At 43.9% G+C, this 26,366-nt stretch overlaps 1 protein-coding gene across 1 annotated transcript; it reads right to left on the minus strand.

Moving 5' to 3' along the window:
* Positions 1-560: 560 nt before the first annotated feature.
* Sec3 (exocyst complex component Sec3) lies at positions 561-25,165 on the minus strand. Its single transcript, XM_050192474.3, has 7 exons — positions 24,697-25,165; positions 22,623-22,806; positions 18,561-18,758; positions 11,952-12,131; positions 9,195-10,148; positions 2,791-3,006; positions 561-1,372 (listed from the first exon to the last, which is right to left on the minus strand). The coding sequence occupies exons 1-7, from the start codon at positions 24,990-24,992 to the stop codon at positions 863-865; spliced, it is 2,538 nt and encodes an 845-aa protein (XP_050048431.1). The 5' UTR covers positions 24,993-25,165; the 3' UTR covers positions 561-862.
* Positions 25,166-26,366: the final 1,201 nt, after the last annotated feature.

Below are 26,366 nucleotides of genomic sequence, written 5' to 3' on the forward strand. Positions count from 1 at the left end.
TATGCAAGAACTACTTCCAGTTCATTTGCATGCTAATGAACTGGTAACATGCAAAGTTCGTGGCAATGTTCTTGTGCCCCAATACTTAGGTATTCACAAAGTGTCAAAATATTTTCACTAAGCCATAGCCTCAATCGATCTGCTTCGAGATTATGATCACTTTCACAAGATTTCACACGACTTAGCACCAGATACATCAGTGCCTTCAGGTAATAGCATTTCTCACACTGCGAAAAGCACGCTGCAGCTAGTCTAGTCTAGCTAGTCTGCCAATGTGAATAGTGCCGAGCCACATGAACTGTCACAGATGTGCTCGGGTCCCCGAAAGTTATCGACTGAGAATACCGCTTCAGACGTCAGCCACGACAGTGCATCATTGAAGCACTCCTCCAGCAATACTCCTCTAGCAATACTTCGTCTAGTGCAACCTGGCTCTTGGAGCACCAAAACAATTCTATTTCACTAAAAAAGCCCCCCCCCCCCCCCCCCCCCCCCCCAGTGCAGGTAACACAGCAAACTTAACTTCACATGGCCATATCTCACCCTGTAATATACATAAATAAGGCTTAGTTCTTGTTTATTCAAAGCATCAAAAACTCATTTCTTATTGTCGCAGTAACCCAGTTCAACCTATCTTGCGGTGCCAGTGAAACATCATTCAATATCACAATTAGATGCAAACAATACGTACAATTCAATTTCAGCTTTCAATCGACACCTTTGGTACGAGGCAATAACAATTAGCTTAATGGCCATACATGCACTCTTTCATGCTTCCTCCACAGAAGTGTTCTAAATGAGCATGTCTCCCCCGTGGAAGTCCATTTAAAGTGCACAATCTTGTGTCACATTGAAAAGGCCATTAGTGGGAACGAGCAATGTCCGAAAAGAAAGCGAGGATGTCATCTATCGTGAACTCGAGGGTAATCATGGACCCCGGGTAGCAGCGCTGCACCAACGCCTCGAGTGACTTGTACTGGCGGATGAATTCGTCCTGCATCGAGTGCCACACCACTTGTAGCAGGCTGCTGCTCTCGTCTGAGAGGTGCTTCTCGACCTTGCGGTACAGGGCCTCCAGTCCGCGCTTCACCTCTTTTCCCGGGTACTCTTTGATCACTTTGCGCAGCTCCTGCTTGCTGAATGCCAGCTGGTATCCCACCTCCTCCTCCTTGACGCCCTGCGCCACTTTGCTCTGGACGCCCTCAAAGAACAGGTTCAGTTTCTCCAGGGGCCGGCCGAAGTAGTGCGTCACGTAGGCCTGCAGCGCCTCACTGTAGCGCTGCTTCGCCTCGCGACGCTCAGCCTCGAGGCAGCTAATCTTGAGTTGGTAGAGCAACGTGTACAGCTGGTGGAAGTTCTCTAGTCGAACAACCTGCAGAGATCGTACGTAACATAGCGCTCTTTGGGCAACTGCTTCAAGGTGCACTAAAAAGCACATTGAGTGAATCCTTTGTGCAAATGCAAATCATTTAATTAAGACGGCTTGCAGCCTAATAACTCACTTCGTATATATTTGCAATCGCGTTAAAACGATGTAGTTCTTTTTCTTTTTGCACAGTTTAGTGGGACAGTAGAGATTTGATGCAGCTTACAATATGCTGATTTAGGAAAAAACAGAAAAAATCAAGGTTGTTCCAGCTTAGAAGCCAAAATGGAAGACAGCACTGCAAGAAAAAAAATGGTTGTGCAGCTGGCAAGCCAGCCAGGTGGCAACCCTACCAATATATGATTACAATGTGTTAAGGCGTAAACCAAAGTGGAATACGACAAGAGCACTCTTTCCTGACCTCGTGATAATTCCCCTTGGTTCGCGTCTTAGCATATCGTAATAAAGTACAAGTAGCGATACAAAATATGATTGCAATGAAACAACTTATCGGGTTTTTGCTGTCTTTTCACAGAGCTTGCTCTTATGCTGTCAACTTTCTAAAGCCATTTTACATTCAAAATGACAAAATTGCCTTGCTAGCGCTCTGTCCTGTCCCACCCTTTTTTCCGTTTGACTTGTTTGTGCTATAACTATGTCACAGTATGAATTTTCCTACATCCAAACTGCAGTGCACAAAGCTGGGCTAGTTGGCATTGCATGACTCCTGAAGTGCAAGGTAGCGCAGCAGGACAAACCTATTACGGAGACAAAACAGTTCTTATATTGTTTCCCTGCTAGCCCTCGTCTTGCTGCACAATCTTGTACTTCTGAACACATACAAGCGCCAAGGGCCATATTCTGGGTCAGTCATTTTCAGGGATACTTTCACTTTTGCGTAACATGGGCTCTGATCTCACTGGTGTAACTGGCATTCTGTTCACTCGTTTAGCCAGTCAGCGTCAACTGAAAGTGAAATCCCTCAAAAGTGACTGAACCAGAACAGTGCCCTGGTCTACACTGCTTCCTTTATTTGTCAGCTTTCCTGAAGACTGCTCTGGAATAGTATTCCACAATGTGACATTTCCTGGACCTGCTTACGGTTCTAAACAAGAACTCCAACTGGCAAGCAATGTGACGCGCTGCTAAGAGTTACCTCACCTATGAAGCACAAAACTATTCTTTAAAGCACCACTTTTTTAGCCCAACAACAAAATAAGATCTTGGCACGCACTACTATATGCAAAGCACCTTTCTTGGAGACATTGGCCATTTCAAACACTATTTAGCGGATGATGGGAGATCATCTTTATCTTATCGATCAAAGTCAACAACTTGCAAGGAAGTAACCAAGCACACATGAAATTTAAGGCAGAGTTTTGGAGCTAGTTTGATTGATGGACTTTGGTGGTAAGCATCCTCACCTCAGGGGGCGTTCTTTGGTGCTCAAGGGCGATGCGGCCGATGGCGTCAAACATGGCACGAACCAGGCGTGTGTACCACTTGTCGAGGTCGGCACGACGCTCGGATTGGCGAAAGATGGCCTCTGCTTGCTTGGCGAATTCTTCAAAGTGGTTGAGGAAAGGCAGGAGGCCACACTTGGAGCGCTTCGGTGCCTTGGCCTCTTCTACTGCCCGCACCTGGACGACAAGGAAACGATGCAACAAGGCTACATGCGTCGACTGCTGCTGGAACCATCATAATCTCATCATACCATCATTCTGCTGGTTAACTACTGCAAAACTGTGACTTATTTACATACAAAGTTCTGTTAACCTGCCAGATTTGTCACAATGAAGTCAAATAGCCCCCGTGCATGTTTCATTAACATCTACTTAACAAACCCTGCTTTAAAAGGTGGCCTTACCTCAGCATCTCCTATCTAAATGCATGGGAATGAAGAAATTGCTTTTCTCGGCTACCACATCAATGAATTTCATGAATTTTTGTTGCTTTATCACCATCACTTTATTAACAAAGATGCTTAAAAACTGCGAAACTGAAGAAACTGACGTACCAAGTTTTCAGCTCTGTAAGTAAAACTGTTGCTGGGCTAGTTGGTTCATGCTTGAATTAGTAAAGGCAAGGCGCAGAAGACCAGGACTCAAGATGAAACACAAACGACAGGACCGGCACCCAGAGTGTCGCCGGTCCTGTCGTTTGTGTTTCATCTTGAGTCCTGGTCTTCTGCACCTTGCCTTTACTAATTCAGCTCTGTAACTTAGTAATCAATAATGATATCACAATTCTGCAAACTGCATCTACATATTAACACTTTGTTGAACAATGGGATATATCGGCCCACTTTTCAGGTCAAGTTCACTGCACCACAGTGGTGAAATGTATGAACTACCATTTAACTTCTCGATGGAGCTATGTTTTTGAAGCTCTTTAAAACATTATTTATGCATGTAGTATTTTCCTATCAATCAACAAGGCAGGACAAGTTTGCAGATTGTTCTCTTACTCTTCCTTTTCCACTCTGTTTAGTTATTACTTTAGCCTTTCTTCAAGCCACCACCGTCACAAATGAGGACTCGTTTGATCGAATTTAATTTCTTGCACTAGACTAGAGACATAGCAAAAGCCCAAGGCCATTTTTTCCCACATTCATTCAGTGAAAACAACTCAAGGCAAGCTTTCATGATAGATCTGTGCTATGATTTCGCTGAGGCTAGGCATCTGAATTTGCCATAACCACACCTACAAACTATCCAATAGACTATCCAATACAAGATATTAGAAACGTCAAGCAACATCTAACAACTTGTCACAAAGCACCATATGCCAGTTTGTTGACGTATGGCATGGCAAAATGAAATAGCTCACTTGACAGCAAAGCTACATCCATAGCTGCTTTCACCTTTGTTTTGTGGTGTCCTCCCACTGCCGTTTGCTGTCATACGTGAAGCAACTGACCCACGGCAGCTACCTAAGAATGTTTTTTTCAGAAGTGGGTGCAACAAAATGATCAAATCAAATCCGCATGCTAAGCAGTAGCCTACACTGCTGAGCAGGTTATGATGCTAGCACTTAACAGTACAGCACTTAACTCGCACCTCATTTCGTCATGTCTACTGCGACTAGCACAATGCACAAATGTATAGCCTTCAAGTTTTTCAAAGAAGTGCGTGTTTTCAAGAGCGATACTAGGAAGCCTTGAATGAGGATGCTAGTAGAAATTCAAGGCATAACAGCGCTACTTCCTGAACGAGGACAAAAAGGATGAAGAAGACAACAGAGGTAAGCTAAACCTTCTCTTAGGTGCCAGCTTTTTTTTTTTTTCATACATGTCTTGCTGCAGAGGTCTACATTTAAGGTTTAAATGTGAAATTCCAAGTTGCCACAGTGACATCTGCAACTACTTCATACCTAAGTCAGCTCAAGACCCACCCTTGAAAGTATTGAGCACTTTACCAATGACAAAAGTGGCCCAAATATGACAAAGCACCTTGACATCTGCAACATCACACTGACGTATGGTTGTGCACATCCCATCTAATACGACGATACAGGAGAAACTGCAACCTCAGAGGCGGACGCGTGAGAGTAGCTGCCAGCTCTCCTCATGACACCGTCCCTCTGTCAGGAAAAGAAAAGTGTTCTTTTGCTTCTGGAAAGTTCAGACTGGTTTTCAGACTCTCTCCTAGCCTCCTTTTTTTTTCCCTCACATTCACTCCCCCTCATTGTCCATTTTCTTTCCACCTCTTCCTGTCACTCGACCGCCACCTGCTTTTGACCCTGCCCCCCTCTCCGTTGCTGTCTCATTAGTCTCTCTTTCTTCACGTTTTCTATCAGCAGCGCGGCAGCAGCAGCAAGTGAAGGATCTTCGTGCTGTCTGTCACATCAAGGCAAATTGAGAGGTGACTTCGCTCCCATTGCCAGACGCGTATCACGTACACGACCAACAGTGTTTTCGGTGCTGTGCCAAGTTAACTATCTTCGTACGTGCCAAGAGCACTGTTGACCAGCATACTTCAATGCCTTCATTGCCAAGTCTTGCGAAAGTGAAACTATCTCCGAAAGAGATCACCTGAAAATACAGCCCTAATATGTATATGGAAAGCATGAAAGCATGCACAACAATCAAAATGATTAGCCACCAGAAGACATGCAGATCGCATTGGATATGCGCGTTCACGGATGCAGTTCGGAGCTTTGTTTGTGCACAAGCACACAAGACTTCTCACGCGTCTGTCAAGGGGTTTCAGGTAATGGGCTGGTCATAGTCTCATACCGACGCTACTGGCTGCCAGCTCAGACAAGGACGATGCCATAAATGCTGCTGTGTATGTGCCTACATTCACAGATGTGCTGCATAGAATCAATGAGATTCAAATATTTGTCTGTGCAAGCAACAAGGCCGTAGTTGGCCTTCTTGTGGATATTGCTGCACTTGAAACAGCTTTTGTTGCGTGGCTCAAAAGAGGCCTATAAAAATATCAACAAATTTTTTTAAAGTCTGTAAATGAAAAAAAAAAACATTTTGGCAAGCTGGAGGATGCAGATCATGGTAAACGGTATGCCAAAAACTTTTTCCAACAAAGCGTGATTGACACCTGCTATGCAGCATTCCTTTCACATTTACTTCTTTGGCAGCTTTGGTTTCAGAGTGCTGCAGAGTTATTAGCCTTTAGCTTAAAAAAGTCCTGAACAATCCTTCGGGCTTGGTGTAAAAACAGTCCACAGATATCAGTCACAGACACAGCTGTGAACATCTCAGCCAAATTTTGCAATTGCGTGTGGCACATGGAGCTATCAAGCACAGTGCGAGGTCACCTTTTATTAGGATACCAATTATATGGACACTCCAGGGGCCTTTTGCCCTCGGCGTCGCCATGATGTTCCGTATCAATTCCAAGAACGGTAACACTGTTGTCGCATGCTGTATGCTGTATCTGCGAGTGAAAGTGCACAAGGGGAGCTGCTGATTGCGGCTAAATCTGGCGTGTGCAAGGAAGAAAAGCTGAGGAGAAACACGCAGTCTTCTGTCTCACAAAAGGCCGTGGCGGGATGAGAGGAAGGGGAGAGGGTGGCGTTGTTCTCAGACAGCAACTGCGTATTTCACCAACGACTGCGGCTCAATCTCGCACGTGCGCAAGGGAGGAAAGTGGGGAGGCAGGAGGGAGGGGTGGCAGCATTATACTCCAGCAGCAACTACATACTTCGTGCGGCTGAACGCACCCTATCTTGAAAGCGACCTGCAGACTGCTCATACCTTAATGTGTGCCGTGTTCTCGTCGCTCAGTTTGTCTTGAAGTGATAAACAGCACGACGGTCATTTAACTCGCTCCTGCTGCGCACTTCCTCACGCCAGCATTTTGACAGCAAATGTCCGCGGTAATCAAGTGTGATGTGTTCATGTTTGCCTGTCCATGCTGACAACATGCTTGTTAATTTAGCTTGTAAGCTAATGTTTCCAAGTTTATACAGCCGATAAAACTACTATCTTTACTTCGTATATTTAGCTGACCGCTAGTTTGCTATCGCAACTGATGCTTCGCCTTTCGAGCAAAACTGACTTTTTTCATTGAAACAATTCGCTGCTATTAGCAATGGCACTGACTCCACCTTTGTAATTTTCGCCAATGGCTTCGAAGCTCGGAAAGTACAATGCACTGCATAAAGCATGGTCCCAAAAGTCAGCTTCGCCTCAATACAGCAGAATTACGCAGTGAAGCATATGCAAAGTATTATGGTGAGACTGACGCGTACCATGAGTGGGAAGGGCAATTGTCACGGGACATGGTATGTACTCCTTAATTAAACACACATGCATCCGCCATCTGCTATCATGGTATGAGCCCCAATATGGCTAATAAATGTACTGACAAGCCTTTAGAACTATTCCGGAAGTGCCTGTGGCAATTTGAATCCTTGAGGACAGCTAAAGGCATGCATTCATTTATTCGGACTGCACAAATTTTTGGGCGATTTTGCGGGCCCTAGGGAGTTTAATAAATAAGCTGAAGTAAGCTAAAATTTGCATTTCAAATTTCAATACTAGTTACGTTCTTCCGTTAGTATGACTATCATCTGCTAACGCTCGACTATGCCCGCACACGTAGGAATGAAGCCTTGGCCAAACTGCTTATCGATGTTATAGCCATTGGGTCTTGCTAATTTCTATTATTGTAGAACACGCAACTGGCCTCGAACTTTGTGAAACTTAAGGTCAGGGTACACTTTCCAGTGCATGCTCACTCCTGGTCACTCCTGGTCACTCCTGCCTAGACACCTTCGCAGACTTCACTTCATAGTGAGCTATTGTGCAAAGTGTGCAAGTGTGACGTGGATACTGTGCATCAGACAATCTTGTGCAGGACACAGCTCGTCTGCACCAAGTAACACGGCCAGACTGGAGCACATGAGTGCAAGCGTGCACTCCAGCCCTGTCGTGCACATAGTTAACCACTACAGTTGTATGTAGATGCACCTGCAGCATACTATGACCACCACAGAGTACCAAGATGGGCCCGCTCACTGAGAGAAACAGCGTGCTCTGATTGACATCTGTGGGTGACGTGACCAAAGACGCGAGCGCCAACACCTGATGAACAAGTCATCAGCTTCCCTACTTGCACACTCTCGAGGAGTGTCACCATCATGCTTGAAGTTTGTTACATTGGGAATCCTTTCAATGCGTGTATGAAGTGCGACATTCATCACATAGCTGATGTGTGCACTGCCGATCTACTTGCATGAGCAAACATGAAGATGAACTTTGTTCGACCCTCGGAAATTGTGTAATTGTCGTGGAGATAAGTGCAAGTGCAAAAGGAAACACTATTCCTGTCATTCAATGTCAGAACAGCCATGCATAGTTATCTAGTACACTGTAGCACAGGAAAGGGATGATGCACCGTGAACTCAACCATGAGCTGAGGGATAGCCTCTAAGCTTGGTCCGTCGTAGGCACCGAAATCAGAAGTAGTGGCATCTATGTGAACATCTAAACTCAAAATAGAAGCATTGTGGGCGCCGCCCCGCTCCAGCGTATCTTTCGCGATGCAAGAAATTGAAGAAAGACAGGGAATATCCTGTAGGGGATCAAAGGCAATCTTTGATTGCCAATTGCACTGCTTCTGCTGAAGACATTGAAGTACTTTTTGCAGCAATGTATTTCTAAAATGAGTGTATTTTGCCGTCAAATGCATTTCTCGATTTCGATAAAAAGTGGTTCAGGACTCCTTTAAATCAAAGCACCTCGCACCTCATACGCACAAAACGGTGTATTATAGGCATAATTTTTGTTGGGCTGCACATGCCCGTATGGTCCCCGAGAAACTTGCATAATCCAGGTTCCCCTTTACTTATAACCCTTTCTGTGTATGGCACTAACCTGCATGCGAAACCAAACGTGTGTAACTGCAACACACCATTTTCTATGCAAACACAACACTTTGTAATGTACAGTCCCTACCTTCTGCCACAGCAATCTTGCACTATTCACTCTGTGAAGATATTGTGAAATCCATGACGTTACTGATAGCTGTGATACTGCACTTAGGGTGCAAAATTCCAAAATAAATGCCCGGCATTTATTTTTTTCTACAAACAAACCGTTTTTTCTTTAGAAGTGCACATGCAGCCTTGAAGGTGCAATCTACAAGACTATAATAGTTTAGTGCTGTAGCAGCTTAGTTGAACTGAATATTGTTGGCCATTTAGTATGCTATCATGGAATGATGAAAAAGAAGAATGCATCTTTCTTGTTTGTTTTCTGTCAATCTGCAAAAGTATACTATAAGCCATGGCTGCTTGTGTCTGCTCTTTAGTTCGCTTCTTTCCAGGTCAGCAAACCACCACACATGCTCAGGGTACCTACCTTGTCAGCCATGTATCTGTCGAAGTTACGTTTGGCTTGCACTACCACGGTGCCGAAGGCCATGCTGAGGAAAGAACCGGTGTCCTGCGCCGACATGACATGCTGGTTGAGCCGCACCAGCAGGTGCATTGAGTACACCCCATCCAACTTGTCATACGTCTCAAGAAAGTTCTGCAGCTTGGCCTCCAGCGTCGGGAAGAGGGCTGACATCATGCGGCGGAGCTCCTCGTTGATCTGACGCTCCTTGCGGTGAACCGAAGCCAAGGCTTCGTCTGAGGCGGCCCGTACAGGCGTCGAGTACCCAATGCCCGCCGCTGCTGGCTGGCTGCTCACGGAGCCAGGAAGCCGCGCTGAGCCAAGCCCGAAGAAGGCCGCACAAAACTGCTGCTCGGCCAGGCAAACAGGCTCCAGCATGCTGAGCAGACGCTCCAGAACTGCATCGAAGCGATTCTCCATCGGTTCCGTTGTCTCCGCCTGCTGGATGCTTGATAACCGTCGGTCCAGCGTGCCCGTCATGGGCTTTGAGGTGAGCCTGTCCTTGGCCTGCTCAAAGAAGATGTGGAGCTCTCGTTCATAGAGCTTGCTCATAGTGTTGATGTAGTTCTTCTGGAGCTGTGCAAATCGCGTTGGGTCAGGCGCCCGCGAGAGCCATAGCATCAGCTCGCTGTAGGGTCGCAGTTCATTGTGGCAGCCCGTGTGCTTGACAAGTGTCACCTCACCGCACTGGCTTGTTTCCGAGGCTAACCTCAGGAACAGCTTGTTGAGGTGGTGTGACAGCGTGGTGCTGAACTTGTCCCGCAGCTTCTCCAGGAGCTTCGTCTGCTCCTGGACGGCAGCCATCTTGGACAGGCCTGGGCGGGTCTGTGCGCTGCAGGCCTCCTCGAGAGCCCGGGCAGCTGCAGTGCAGGCACGAATGCCATCCTGGCTGGACAAGTCTCCATTAAGAAGGGCTACCTGCAATGATGCCAAGTAATGTGCTGATCTAGCAATGCCGTATCTCGATCGTTTAGAGCAGGAATGACATTAGAAATAATGTGGCGAGATTAGCAGCATGAATGCACTCAGACCTAATGGCAGTTGTCATGCAGCGTTGCAAAGTAAAAAAAATTGGCAACTTTCTTAGCATCAGAATAGTCACAAATGATGCCAATGATTCATTTCTGAGGAAATTTACTCATTTACGAAGTTCGTTGCAATGAGACACCACAAGACCAAATTGTGTGGTCAGTACACAATTTCAAAACTGCTGAATATTCATTTTTGTTCTAATATAAGAGATGACAATACTTGTTGGAGGCTCAAGCAGAGAGACTGACGCAAGTGAGGATTGTTCCGAATCATTCTGCTGCAGGAAAGGTCTAGTTCTTTCACAATGGCAGGAGTTTCTGAGCAAAATTACAGGGCAAATACCTTCTGCTTAATAATTTCCAGTAATCCGATAATGATTCCTCGCTCTGAGGTAGCCCACATACAATTTTTTTTAACCTCAATTCAGGCAAAGCAATTTACTATTTTCTCAGTGTGATCACATCTGCATCCCCTTAAAAGATTGTGTAGTGTCACAGTATCATACTTTTCTTCGATGAGCGCAACACTCGCATACATCTGGTAATGTGCTGCTCCCTCCTTTGGCTATAGTCATTGTCACGGCACAATAGACAACTGAAAGCAGTCATTTCAAGTTTCAAGCTCCTCAGCTCCACCCAGTTGTAAAAATTGGAGGATGCTTAAGCTTCGACTTTAAGAGTGGAATGCAAAAGCATTCAATGATCCCTAGCTGCTTCTCACGCCTCCTGACAACTGCAGCTTATGTGACCATAATGTTCACCTGGAAACGCTGGTGGCGAACGCTATGCACGAAGGCAAGCTTTAAGGTTCTTTCTTTTTTCTTCTTCTCTGCCTCTGCGTGGAGGCAAGCACCAAAAAGATGGTGGTGCAAGGAACTGAGCAGGGCATGTCACTTTATGAACGGTAGAAACGCTGGAAAAGGGGTTTGTGTTTGAGTTTCCGCGTAACAGAATTATGTTTTCTCCTTTATTAAAATTACAATCCGATGCGATAATTTCTGTGGGTTGTGTGCAAGTTGTACTTTACAATTTTTCAGGCGCATTTTACATTGAAAAATTCAATTAGTTCAGCAACGTCTGTGTGCCTGCATGGCTCTGTAGGCATGGGTTGGAATGATTTTTCCCTCATGAGCCGCCCGAGTCGGTGCCGGCCGTGAACACTGGATTTTTTGCAAGATGGGGCCTTAAAAGCTATCGCATTCAAAGTATTACATGCACATATCAAATGCAACCAAACTTCAATATAAAAAACACAGTCATAACAAATTATCAGGTATAAGTAAGGTACCCTTACGTCAGCTGTGACTTCGCTACAACAAGGTTCAATGGCTAATCTATTAAATAACCCCTCTTTCATCACCAACCGGACCTCACACAACTTTTAGAAGCGAATATAGCTTTATTTGGCTTTTTCAGCCATTGTTGTAGTCAGCTAGTGGTGAACCTCAGAAGGAATGATGTTAGGTCATTAGTTTGCTTGTTCATTCGTTTGTTTGGGCTATTTCTTTACATTACAGTCAATGGTTCCTGCATAATTTTCTTTTTGGCTTTGTTTAGAAAAAAATACTCAATATTCAATTCAATATCCTCATATCATTTTTCGCAAATATATGTATTCAATTCCATTCGAAAAGTTCACTATTCAAACACCCTTAGTAAACCATCAATCATGAGAGGTCGCTGCTCTGACCTGGTGCGCATGCGGCAGGTCGAGCTGATTAACGAGAGTCTCCAGCTCGTGCAGGAGGCGGACGTTGTTCTCGTTCTGCACGTGCAGCAGGGCATCCTTCTCCTCCATTCGCAGCACGCTGTCACGGACAGTGCGCAGCAGATGCTCGTATGCATCCAGACGGCGTTCAAGGCGGCACACCTGTCAAGGAAGACATGCGCGTGATAAGCGCACAACGCAAGTCTAATGTAGTTACTGCTACGGATGTGGTGAATGTCCTCAAGCGCCAGGGCTGCATTCTATGGGGCTCTGGAGTCTAGGCAGCACGTGCTCGGCATTGTCTGCAAGCAGCGCACAAGACCCTAAGAATGCAACGGCCGTATGTTCCGCTATCTAAGCTCTGCACCAGCATACAAGCATTGCGCGCGTTGACTCAGCTATTGTTCACTTGGCGCATTCACAGTCAATTCAGCGTCTGCATTCTCCCTCTCAGCTAACTTGCAAAACTGTCTAATTCTTTTAAAGGGTCCCTAAAAGTACCTAACTATAGTGCCTAGATATAGAGTTCTGTTTAAACGGATACTACAGTGAAACATCAAATCAGTTTAGAATTATGAATTATTGTTTCAAAACCCCATTATCATTAATTTTGCTGTAACAGACTGACTACGGCGTAGTAGAGAACACAATGATCAAAGTCCCACTTTTTTACTTTCATGGCAAAATCATAACAACATGACATAGTCGACACCAAAGCGTCTTTTCGCATCTTGGGCCATTGCAGCTCAATGAAATTTCTTAAATTGGTAAGAGCAGTCTCAGCCTCATTTTTATTACAGTGAAGTTAGTTCATCTTTGCCAATAAATACTTAAGTAGGCAAGTGCAGTTTACTGAACAAATATCACCTAAACTCACAATGTGACAGCAACCTCTTGCAGGGAATTGCAAAGCAGCAGCGGCACCTGCATTTCGTATTTGTGCTTTCCTGGCTAGCTAAGCCGCTTGTCACAGAAAGAGTGGCTTGTATTTCACCACGAAAAGTAAACTTGCATACATACCGTACGTGGTAGGGAAGGCGGGAAAATAGCTGTGCAACTACAGCTTGACTAGCCCCCTAGAAACCAGGTTAACAACATGGCAACATACACATAATACAAAATGTGGGATTACATAACATAATCGCAGCAAATTCCAAATAAAAAAAACTGTCAAACAAAACAGATCCAATGGAAGAACATCATCAATAACGCATTCTTTGATTATGTGGCATAAAACTATATGCATTAGTTTATACTTAGTAAGTGTGTTTGAAGGACAGTAAGCCAATAGACAGGTTTAGTTTAGCGTACGCTATACCACTGCGTATGCTATAATATAGCGGGTCATTACTGCGCATGCACAGAACGCTAAACGACCCATAGCATACGCACGCTATTTTTCAGATTTAGCGTTAGCGTCTTTTCATGGTATGAGTAGTATGCGGGAAACATGGCGGCAGTCCCAGCTGCCCGCTTCGAAATGAATTCGTTGTTGCTTTTGTAAAATGCACTTCGTTCGTAGCAAATGACTGTAAACAGCTTTCGCTTAGTCTCAGGCCGCTTCGACGACAGAGTTTTATGGATAACCTTGTGGAGTATTCGAGATCACTTCTCGTTTCGAACAAGTCAAAGCCTAACAAAAGAAACCTTCAAGATGACAGTGCCATCTATCGGTAAAGTCGGGAGATAGACGCGACCACAACATAAGGCCTCAAAGATTGGAAGATCTCACAAGCCAACTAAAATTGTAATAAATCTGCACTTCTTAGTATACGCTGTACTACAGCATATAGCATATGCAAATATAGCGCACACTATACTATTATATAAAGTTTATCTATACTATTATGTAAAGTTTATCTTATAAAGTTTATCGTAAGGACTGGCGCTCTAGGGGTGGTGGTGTAGCGATTTTAATTAAAGATAGCGTTCAGGATGTTTTGCTGGATGACATTATCGACCTCAAATGCCTGCGTGTCAAAGTCTCTTACTGGGGTCGCAATCTGACATTATACGCTTTTTATAGACCTCCGTATGCCTCACCAGATATATTAGAGAGACTGAATATAGAAATGTCCATGCATGAAAGAAACAAAATTATTCCGCTTGGTTATTTTAACTTGCCGGGAGTAGATTGGGAACGCCTTATTGCCAGTAGTCAACATAGCAAACATGTGAACATTATGTTTGAAATTATGTTACGACACAACTTGATGCAAGTAGTCCATGAACTAACTCGTGTACAAAATGCATCCAGCTCGGTGTTAGACTTGGTATCTCTCAGTCAAGATTTCTTTGATTATAATGTGCAAGTCGAGCAAGGGCTCTCCGATCACCATATCGTAAACATATCGCTACCGCTAGTACCTCTAGATAAGTATAAACAGCCGTCTGTGCTCTACTTTAAAGATTTTTCTAATGCCAATGACACAAGGGTTGTCGAATACATGCAAACCTGTTTGGTTGATTTCGATAGCAGCAATATTCAATTACTTTGGAACAAGTTCAAGAAAATGTGTCGTTATTGTCTGGTTAACTTCGTCCCAGACAAACTAAAGAAAGTTAACAAACAAACGCCTTGGATGAATCGGAAAATCATCCATTTGAAATGCAGAATAAAAAGATTTAAAAGGAAGCATGTGGGGCAGTGCAACAAATTACGAGAGATGCAAGACAATCTTGCATGTGCACTTCACACCGCGAAAGATTATTATTTCAAGATATCACTTCCTAACTTCATAAAGAATGATCCTGGTAAGTCTGGCAGTACATAAAAGAAATGAAGCCAGTTTCGCAAATATCAGTTGACGGGAAGGCGATTACAGATCGGAGCGCTATTTCTCAGCACTTCAACAATTACTTTCAAAGTGTGTTCTCTGGTTCTACGGTGAGCGCACGATGTCACACTGCATGCTGATGTAAATTGTCATACTGATGTCCATTTAATGGATGTAAATTTTATATCTTATGCTGGTGTATTTAATATGCTGCTTAACTTGAAAACAAAGAGCTCATGTGGTCTGGACGAAATTCCTAACGTATTTCTCAAGCGATATGCTGAAATTCTTGCCAAATTTCTTGTGATTTTATTCCGTGTCTCACTCATGACAGCGCAATTGCCAAATGACTGGAAGACTGCCCGGGTTGTTCCTGTGTTTAAGAAAAGCAACCGGTTACTTATGCAGAATTATCAACCGATATCACCAACCTCCCTTTGCTGCAAACTTGTAGAACATATAATTGCAAATTGTATGCAGTTGCTGACTGATTTTCCGGACTCCAAAAATTCAGACATGCTCGATTATTCGTACTGCTTCGCGGCACCACCATTCTCCCCATGGACCATAATGGATAACAACTGCCAAAAGTTCAGACACCTTGCAACCTCCCGTCTGATTTTTTGGACACTCCTTGAGCCAACTCAATCGAGAGCACCATGCACCGACTCTGACCGGTGCATAGTTCGATTTGCTGTACGCCATTTTTGTTTTGAACGGAGCCTCCTTGCTCCCCCACGAAGTGGCGCTACTGCAAATCCCCGCTCATCATCATTGTTTCTGCCTGGTTCAATAGAGTGGCTCTACAGCAGTTCCGGTTTCAGCTTAGTAAGCCATGTCAAGACAATCCAGCAGCTGATTTGTTTCTTCGCGCACGATGCTGCGAATCGGGCACATTTTTCGTTTGTGCTACTGCTGTCAGCATGGTGGTGTTTGCTTTGTGTGCTGTGTCAAGGTTGCGGTGATGCAACGCAGCATACGGAAACATCGCGTCAAGTGTCTAATGGCGCCGACAGTGCCCGTACAGACTGTGCTGGGGAATGCCGGCAAGCGGGTGCCGGGAGGCCTAAGATTTGTCACCTTCTGATGTGCTCCCTACTGACACAGAAAATGTTCTGCCGAGACCTGCACAGTGGTTGCATTGCGATTCCGGACACCGTCTCATTTGACAGTTTCACAGGTGGTGACACTGCTGTACTGACATGCGCAGAACTCGACGACGGCGAGATCATTCGTCAGGCTTCTGCTGCACCTCCGGACGATGACTCCAAGTGAGAAGATGACGCACCATGTGCTACGCTGCCGTCGCATGCGAAGCATGCACAAGCAGTGACTGTGCTTTCAGCCGCCTATAGTGACCGTACGACCCTCCCCGAGATTCAGGCTTATCTGGTCGCATGTTAACGGAACAGCGTGCAACAGCGCATTCACGATTTCTTCAAGCCTACTGCCGAGCCCGAATAAGTGAGTGGAAATAAAAAATTTCATTTTTTTTTGTTTTCTTAATCTGCTTTTTCGGACACCTGTTTATTCGGACATTTCCGCAGTCCCTGTGAAGTCCGAATAAACAGTCGGCGAATGTACACAAATTTTTGGAAAATAATGCTGCATTAACCGAGTACCAACACGGCTTCCGAAAAGGGTATTCTACGGTAACCCAACTGATAACGGTAGTTCACTCATTCGCTTTATCTCTTGATCGTAACGGCCAAATAGACGTAATATTTCTTGACTTTAGTAAAGCTTTTGATAAGGTCCCGCATGATAAACTAATTTTAAAGCTTAGAATCCTTGGCATCCCTGAAATCTCGTCAACTGGATTTCCGCGTACCTGACTAACAGGATGCAACACACTGACACTGGAGGACAGCTTCCTGGCAGTCTCCCAGTCCCGTCAGGGGTACCACAGGGTAGTGTAATGGGCCCCCTGCTCTTCTTGGTTTATATTAACGATATTGTAAATGTAATAACTCCTGGTGTGCCAATCCAGCTGTTTGCAGATAACTGCGTTTTGTTCAAAGAAATTTTTTGTTCCGATGATCAGATTGAGCTCAATAACAACCTGAATAATATATTGAAGTGGTGCAAAGATTGGGGGATGGTTGTTAACACCGACAAAACTGTTTTCCTCCCTATAACACGTAAAAACACACCTCTGCCTTTTACTTACAGACTTGGCCCGTCGTCACTGAAAAAAGTCGACAATTACAAATACTTAGGTGTTACATTAACAACAAATTTATCCTGGAATATACATGTTAGCAATATTTGTTCCTCTGCCTTTCGAAAGCTCTGCTTCCTGAAACATAACTTCAAACCACCCCAAGCAATGTTAAACTACTGTTATAATTCCTTAATCAGACCCAAATTAGAATATGCCAGTGCAGTATGGGACCTGTATACTCAAATAAACATTAAGTGTCTTGAAAGAATACAGAAGAAAGCAGTCCGGTTTATTTATAACAAATTCTCACGAACTAACTCTCCATCCGAAATAATGATAGCCAATGACATTCCCCTTCTTAAAATGCGTCGAAAACAGTTCCGAATCGACTTCCTTTCACTACTTCTTAACCATAATCTTGCGATAGATCCATCACCGTATCTATCACCCTTACTAACCAGACCCACAAGGTACCATCAGCCTAACTCTTTAACACCTTATTTTGCTAGAACTGACATTTATAAGTATTCCTATTTTCTGCGCATAGTCTTAGATTGGAATGAATTAATCCAGACATCTTCTTAGTCTCTCCTACCGCACCGAAGTATCACTGTTGCACCATTTCACATCTGTTATTGTAGCACTATTATTACACTAATCTTTAAACAGATTCCATTGTTGACATTTTGTGTTTTACTATCTCTGTTATTTCTTCAAACAGTTTGTACGGTCGTTTTTTGTATTGTGACTGTTTTTTTAAAACTACCCTCCTGCTTGGACCCAAGGGTCTGCAGTATGTAAAAAATAAATAAATAAATAAATAACTGTGTAATGTTTGAAACCAGTAATTGGTACATTACAGAATAAAGTAGTTTTCAGTGTGCCAGTAGAGGCTGGACATGGTATAGTGGCACAAGTTGGAAACATTTTGTAATTATTTGAAATGACATTTTGGGGTTCTACGTGCCAAGTTGACAATACGATTATGAGGCATAGCATACTGGGAGGCTATGAATTATTTTTGGCCACGCACGTTTCTTTAACCCCTTCTTTGTCTTGGACGAGTTGGGTTCATCCATAGGTTTCTGGTAAGAAATGGCCAAAGACGAGCTCACCTCATCTGTGGCACTTCGCATTTTTTTAGCAATACCATGGACAAGCCTATCTTTGTCTCAGTGATTAATCGGGATTTGGGTACATGGCAGCACATAATCCATCAGACAGGGCAAGTAAATTTATTTTTTTCAGAGGAGGTAGAACATGTAACTGGTGCTTCTAAAAAATATTTTGGCCATTTTTGGTCACAACTGGGATAACAGCACAGCAAAGAAGGAGTTAATGTGCACCTGAATCTAAGTACAAGAGCATCGTTGCATTTTTTCCCAAATCAAAATGTGGCCACTGTGGCCGGAATCAAACCCATGGCATCGCGTTCAGGAGTGCAATGCCATAGCCACTAAGTTACCACGGCGGGTAACATTTTGTAGAAAAGTAATTTATTCGGCACTTCATTTTTTGAAAGATATTAGGTAAGTTACAAATGCAGCTGTAATTGTTTTAGCTTTTCTCTTTAATGTCCCTCTAGGCCACATGGTGCAATTGTGACTCCTTTGAGCGCACAGCCCTAAGTTGGCAGTAGTGGTAACCCACCTCGTCTAGCGCCACCTGTGTCATCTCCATGAGCTTCTGTACCCGCCGTTCAGACTCCATGATGGTATGCACGTTGGAGGCGTCCAGCGCAGCCAGTTCACGAGCAAGCTGCTCGGTGAACTCTTCAGCATTGTGAATGGCAAACTCATACTTGGCCATCAGGCACTCCAGGTCAGCCTCCTCGCGTGCTGTCAGCGCCTGATGATCGTGGGGGCATCCAAAAACTTTCAGTCATCTCTCATTAAACCAAATAGGAAGGCATTTAATTCAATCTTTCAATCCAAACAAAGCTTGTCCATGTGAACAAGCCGGCAGGCACAATGCTGGCAAAAAAAGTTGATGCGTTTTTAGTGCATGACAAACACTGACAGAGCATAACTGTAGACAGCTTAAAATTTTGCTTACACATTTAAACTAAAGCGAACAGTAAATTTTCCCTATGCTTTCCTGGACTTAATGTCCATTGGCTAAATGTTCCAGATCTGTCAACATGACTCTGAGTGGCACTGCCTAAAATTCCCAGGGCTGAATCTTGCACACATATTTAAATACGTAAGAAAGCAGACGGGGACAGGCAGCATCGTATCTCAAATTTGAAGAGCACCCCACATGCAATGCAGGTAATGTGGGCAAAGCTCTCACCGCAGCAAGTTGTCTTTCTGTCCACTGTCATCCTCATTTTCCTGAATAGTCCTACGTTTAACATAAAAACAAGTTAACTTCCCCTCTGTTTTACTTGGCCTCATTGTCTGCTGGTTTCATGTGGTTGACATAACATTAAAGTGGCGCATCTTACAGGTATATAAGAAAGTGCAACGTTGTGTTGAGATCACCATAATGTCTACAGCTTGTGAGTAAAGTTCATTGCAATACCTCAACGCGCTTGTGGCAACGGTTGATGAAACAGTGGAGTTATAAGTGCTTAAGATATGGCTCGGCTACAAGACACACTGTTTTCACAGCTAATTAATGAGGTATTAGAACATTTGTAAACCACACCCGTTATGTAGCACCCCCAGTGAGGGGTCTTAAAGTTAATAAAAGTGAAGCTATGTCACACTGATGCTATGATAAGAACTCAATATGACCACTAAGTTCTTCTGCATGCCCTGAAATCTTGCTCTGCACTCATTTATTTATTCAGTATACCTTCAAACACAAAAGCATTGTAGAGGGGAGTGGGTTATAGATCCTGAAGAGTAAAGGCAAAATTGCAGCAAGTTATACAATAGGCAGATAAATTAGAGCAAAATTACACATACAAACCTTATCAAAAGGCAAAATAGAAGAAAACATGTCCAAGCCAGTTATTAGAAAAATCAAATAAAAGCAACTAAATATAAGAGCAAGAAAAGGCAGTTATGTGGTATAATCAATTATGACGAAAAAAAAGGCAACAGAATAATTCACGATGGAAGCAATTTTAGAGGGCAGGTGGCTCCAGTTTCGTTACAAGTGTTGAATGAAAGAATACAAAATAAAGGCTGCTGATATTTTGAAAACCTTGTCAGCTTATGTTCACAGCGCAATATCCTACATAGCCTCTCCATCTGGCTATTTGGTACCCAAGGTAAAAAAAGAATAGTATGCTGAAACCATTTCCTGGCTGGAGTTATGCGATTTTTACATTTGGAAGGGTAACTGCAGATGGAACACTGCTCCTTGGGCTCTGCCTCATAGCAGAAACTGCTGACAACATCTGTGGAAGTTTAGTTTGTGACTTCAACATCTATCTATCCACTCACATCCAAATTCCAAAAATCTGGACAAACACAGAACAAACCACACTTTCGTTCTCATACATGTTCTTAAGGTGACAATAGAGATCACTTATAACATTATAATTAGAGCTAAATGAACGCTAAAGATAAATGTTAGAGGGACTAATAACTGATCTTTATTATACTAATGGCACAATGGGAAGCTTACTGTTCAAAATGCCAAAGCCTGCAACATTTACACTGAGAACATCATGGAACCTTTTTTAAAATTTTTCAGTCTGTCATTACAATAGTATTTATGTAGCCCTATGCTGAAAACATTAAACAGTGATAAGTGGCCACAATAGCAGCAACCAACAACTACAACCTTATTCGCAAGAATTTCATCATAATGTGTGAAATAGATGCTCAAAAACCACAGAAAGAAGACAAGGCAGAAAAGGGTGTCACTAGCAACTAACTTTATTCACAGAAAATCAGCATGACATAGCAGTTCTACGCAAACCACATCTCTTCAAACGCTCATCAAATTACACAAGATAAGGGGATTCCCAGAAACTCTCTAATCTAGTAAACATTGAAAAAAACATTTGTATTTGCTGCCGTTTAGAACCACAGATGCGTCACTGATACACATCTCTTTTCCTTCGAATCTAGTATGGCAATTCAGTTCTGCAGAATTCCGCAAGTTGGAGGAAGGCTCATGAAAGGAAAAATTGACATCCACTCATATGTAGCAGGAAGCTACAAAAGACACTCACGTGGGCTTCCCAGAAACAAAGCTTTGTAGTCGAAGAAAAATTAATCTTGGTCCGGGATTCGAACCAAGGCCCAACGAGTTTTTCGGGCAATTACTCTACCATCTGAGCTGACGACGAGGCCAGCTGACCGCAGTGCAAGGGCGAACTAATCGACAACACAAAGCACTAAGACAAAGAATAAGGCAAATCAATTCTGCAGAATTCCGCAAAGTGAAAGAAGGTTCATTAAAGGAAAAATTTACATTCACCCATAGGTAGTGTGAAGCTACAAAGAAAACCCACATGGGTTTCTCAGAAACGAAGCTTCATAACTGAATAAAAATTTGTTCTGGTCCAGTGCAGCAATTCCAGCAACTTGTTCCACTGAGTTTTTCGTAGTTCTGTGTGCTCGAATGGTGGCAGACCACATATACTTCCATTATCTCTTTTCTTTCTTGTCTTCCTTCCGTGGTTCTTGGCATCTATTTCATGCCAGTTATCATATACCAATTAGCCCAGCAGTGAATTTTACTAAGAAATTCATGTTCTATTTAAAAGGCAACTCTTACCTGCCCTATACTGTTCAGGACTGTTAAGCTAATTCCATGATAACATATTATACATGTTATTGCTACTTCCTGTCAGATTGTCTTGAACATTTCCAGCCCATTTCAAGCCAAGCAAAATTCAAATCCACCAGTAGTTGTTTTCTGACAGTGCTGATACACCTTCAAAGCATTACGAGTCATCGGCATTTTGTATCCTAGGAGTGTGACCACAGAACATTGGACAACGCACTAAACCAGGAATGTAAAAGAGCGCTTCTGCAAACCATCATACAGTGATGGTCACTACAGTTATGCCTTAAACACTGCACTGCTTGTTCCTGTGAACTTCCTTTGCACCACATAAGCATTGAAAAGGGTGCACATAAACAAACACTGCACTGCTTGTTCCTGTGAACTTCCTTTGCACCACATAAGCATTGAAAAGGGTGCATATAAACATGCAACTATGCGCTGCCATCGAGAAATCCCATTTCATTGGGTGAAAATTACATTGATGCTACAGTTAACATGCTGCCTCCCAAACTGAATGATATTTCTTGTCTACGTGATGAGCTCGGGCCACCTGCCATGGCTTCTTACAACAACAGTGCATGAGCCGAAATTTGGAATCCAATGTCTCGGCAATGAATCACAGCAGTTTCTTCAAGACTGTTATGTCTGTGTTGCTTAGCATTTTATTTCTGCAAAATGGAAGCTTGGGACAGTCGGTTAGACATTATGAATAGTAAAGGAATGTGAAAGATGTGGCATTCATCTTACATCTTCCTTGCGTCCATGTCTTCCATGCTGTTTTACAATTCATAATCATTTCTGTGTTCACTTGCTCAACCAACTGGCCCAAGCTTCTATCCTTCATTGTGGTGGCACAAATCAAGACACTACTTTCGTGTGGTTTTGTTGCCCAGAAAAGCCTCATTCGCAACGCTGGACGTATTGCAGCACTAATTTATCACTGTAGCCTCACTTAATACTTCCTTCTAGTGGTATCAATTTTAGGAAGGGCCAAAAGCTTGTTCCTGCAAGCGCACTTACCTGATAGTCATCGACCTCGTCCGCGACCACCTTCTCCAAAAGCAGAGCCCGGCCATCGTCTTCCAGCAGCGTCTTGGGCACATTCTCGAAACGGGGACGTTGCTGCTGTGGCGCATAGTGGACGCACAAGCGGTATAGGCAGCGCAAAAAATCATTGCGCTCCTGTATGTTCCTGGCTTGCCACCTGAAAAAAAAAGAAAAAGTGGATGGGATGTTACTAAGCCCTTCAAACGCGACCAGCACCAGTTCAAATGGGCAATGCTGCCTCGCACAAACCAGTCAATTTGTCAGACCAATGTCACAGTTTACCACACAGCACGAGGCTCACCATCGCATCAGTCACTTTCAGCCACACTATGTATTTCAGAAACCTCGTTCAACTATAAGCGAAGTGTACTGCCGGGTAGTAGTAGATGCTCTGGTTGTTTAAGTCGAGATCTTTCTGCCACAGATCTTTGTGCGACAGACAGTGCAATTGTCTGTATTATTTGTGTTTGCATTACCAGATGGTGTGCCTTGAGTCTCGGAGGCGGGATGCGAGACGGCAGTGCTGCTGCCAAGGCGATCATGACTGAGAGAAAGTGGCATAGCTTGTGGTGGCAGTACAGGATCATTTAAGCTGTGCATCATAGTAGCAACTGACTCCACTGATGTTGCATTATGACAACCATTTCGCCTAAATGCTCAACTAATACACAATGTGAAATTCATGCTGATGAAAAGAGTCGTCATGCACATCATTCATTTCATTGCATCTGCTCTTCGTATAGATTTAAAATGTTATACACGCTCTGATGCAGTCGCACATCGTAGCCAGCTGGAACACTAGTTTAATTTAGCAAGATAAAAAAAAATTTGAGTGCAGGTTTAGAGTGAAGTGACCGAATTACTCGGCACTGTCTCGAAAATGATGTCGCAGTGAGCCGACACGCTCAGTCGAGCTGAACCTCCCATTTTTATCATCCGACAAGATAAGAAACATTACTTCGTAGCAAATATTTGGGTCCCCTAGCAGCACAGAAACCTTGAAAGCAGCGGCAGCATTGACCAAACTGCTTCAGCTGCATTGTTTCTTAAGGATTTATTATAGAAATGGACAGTTTTGGATTGTGTCAGACCCTATCTGAAACATCCGAGGTGGTTTAAAAGATAGGATATTTAGCGCCAGCAAACAAAGACGGAAGGGAGACGACACCACAATGCACATTGTGGTGTCGTCTCCCTTCCGTCCTTGTTTGCTGGCGCTAAATATGCTTTCAGTTTACCAACACGCCCAACAAATGGCAAGGTTTAAAAGATGTTCTGAGTGGAGATGACGTCTTGAAAGTGAAGCCAGGCCACCGCCATCTTATTCAAGGCACGAAGAGACATCAGGGAATGCCTTCTTTCCACCTGCTTCGCATTTCAAATTGCTTATTTCGCAGTACGGTAACAAGTGAATAATTTTGTTTCACTGGTTTTAGGAGGAGAAACCTGAATGCCAAGCCACATTTCTTTCTTTTTTACATTTCTTGATATCAATACTTAATATCAAGCCAAGCATATTTTAGCTAGCGCTTTTATTTTCCCAATTACCCTAGCGTTTACATTTGCAATTAAAACAAAGGCACTTAAGTTGTGAGCAGACTGCAGGGCAAGAGGTGAAGTCGGGGCAAACACTGGCTTCACCTAAGCACCTCACCTAAGCAGTAGCGAGCGCTGCCACTCTAAATTGGAAAAAAGAAAGCTTCTTAAAAAAAAAAAAAAAAACCTTCTTGGAAACGTCCTACCACCTAGAATATTTTTTATCTCATTTGATACTTTGTGCCTATTTACGCAACACTGTTTTGTAACACGATGAAACGCAACAGCGTCACCTATCTTATATAACCATGGGTTATCGATTGCAGTCTGGGAGCTTACCGTGAAGCGAATAGAAAGTAGTGCGAAAGCGCGATATACGCGCTGCCGGGATACGTCTGGCTAAACGAAAGTAACGTACTACCTGCGACAGCTTCACTCAAGCGTCATATCATTCGAAGACAAGTCAACGACGTGCCAGTTGACGAGGCGACAGGGCATGCCCTACACCAACCTGTAAACTTTATCGAAGTGCAAATCGAACTCGGCGCTGTCCGCTTTCCGGCCGTCCACGAGGCGTAGGTCGCGCAAAGACCAGCTGTGTTTCTTCTTGTAGAGATCCTTGTCGGTGCTCTTCACTTGGCATAAACTGACGCGCACGGGCTTGTCCGTGCTCACCACGGCGCACAGAAGGCTCATTTTCTTGCGTTTCGTCGCCTCGACGACGTTGACGACGTCGACAAGACGCTCGTCGTTCGGTCGGAACAGCTCGCACTGCAGCGAGTGTCGGGTCGCCGCCATCGCTGCCATTGCCGCCGCGCCGAGCCGGCCTTGCCCGCCGTCGTTTTCGTTCGCCGGAGTGCGATCACCGACCCCGAAAGTATTGTCGCTTCGTTGACAGAATCAAAAGAGTCGAGAAGGCGGGTGTGTTCCGAAACTCTGACCGCATTCGGTGGGCGAGACTTGCCCGACTCGCCGACGGGCCCTTACGACGTGAAAATTATACGATATCAATTGTGACGTCTATGCTGTGTTGGACCTGAGAATATTATACGAGCAATTACGACGTCTGCATTTCAACTTTCGCTTTTCTTTTGCAGCGGGAAACTTGAAATTTAGTTTGATGCGGGGCGAACAAATATTGTTGTTTCAACAGGATGAGGCAAGTGTCCGATGCAGCAAAATCCAGAGACGACTCGTAATAGAATGCCAGTTAATGCGTATATTCACCCTGCAATATCCCTAGGCAACGTCCACCTTCTAGAAACCCTGGGATTCAAAGCGAATGGAAGCAATAACTGGTAAACTAAGTGGTAAGGATAAGTAAATAAGAGACGTTTAAAGTGTTGGGGGAGAAGAATCAAGAAAGATTCATGGAGCCGGAATCGTTACTGCTATATGCAACGACACAATATGAACATAAATGTTTTAATGAAGAAATAAATAAAAGAGCTAGGAGAGATAGGCAAAATATGCTAGGCTACAATAGATGCGTATAATACCTTATTAGCTCAAGCAGACTAGGGGGCTATTCGTCGACGCCCCGTTTCAAATGGAATGTCAATATAGATCATCATCAGACGCACTGCACTGAATAACTATCCTCTGCCAAAGCAAGAAGTAACTGCTGTATGTGTAAGGTGTAGGTGTTTAAACTGTTATTTACGTATATCCCTAAATACATGTAATTACACGTTTGAATTTACAACAGTTCATTGCATGTGTAGAATTAGCCTTCCTTTTCTTCATAGTAGGACTGAAAAAATAGATTATATAAAGACTGGAAACAAGGCATACTGCGCTAGCTTCTGCATTAAATAGCAGTAGCAAACTACTTTATTTCGGAAGACCGTCGGTTTCCTACGTAGCTGTCAAGGCCGTACCCTGGTCGCCACCTCCTCCGCGCGCTTGCCCGTAGCTGGGCGTCCAGGCTTGTAGCGTTAGGGTTCTGTCCCAGGCTTCACTCGCCGGTGACTGTCCTACAGGAGGTCTGGTGGGGGAGGTGCCTGGCTGCATCCTCAGGTAATGTGGTTCAGGGTCGCGGACTGTGTCTTCCAGAGGGTGTATGTCGATGTGAAGAGGGCTCATTCCCTTCCCTGTATTAAATAGAGACTGCAGGGACGCGTGCGTGATCTGTGCAGCGTGTAAAACTGTTTTGAATGAAGTGATTTCTGTGCATCACTC

The sequence above is a fragment of the Dermacentor andersoni genome, chromosome 10, assembly GCF_023375885.2.
Source record: "Dermacentor andersoni chromosome 10, qqDerAnde1_hic_scaffold, whole genome shotgun sequence".
Classification (NCBI taxonomy): Eukaryota; Metazoa; Arthropoda; class Arachnida; order Ixodida; family Ixodidae; genus Dermacentor; species Dermacentor andersoni.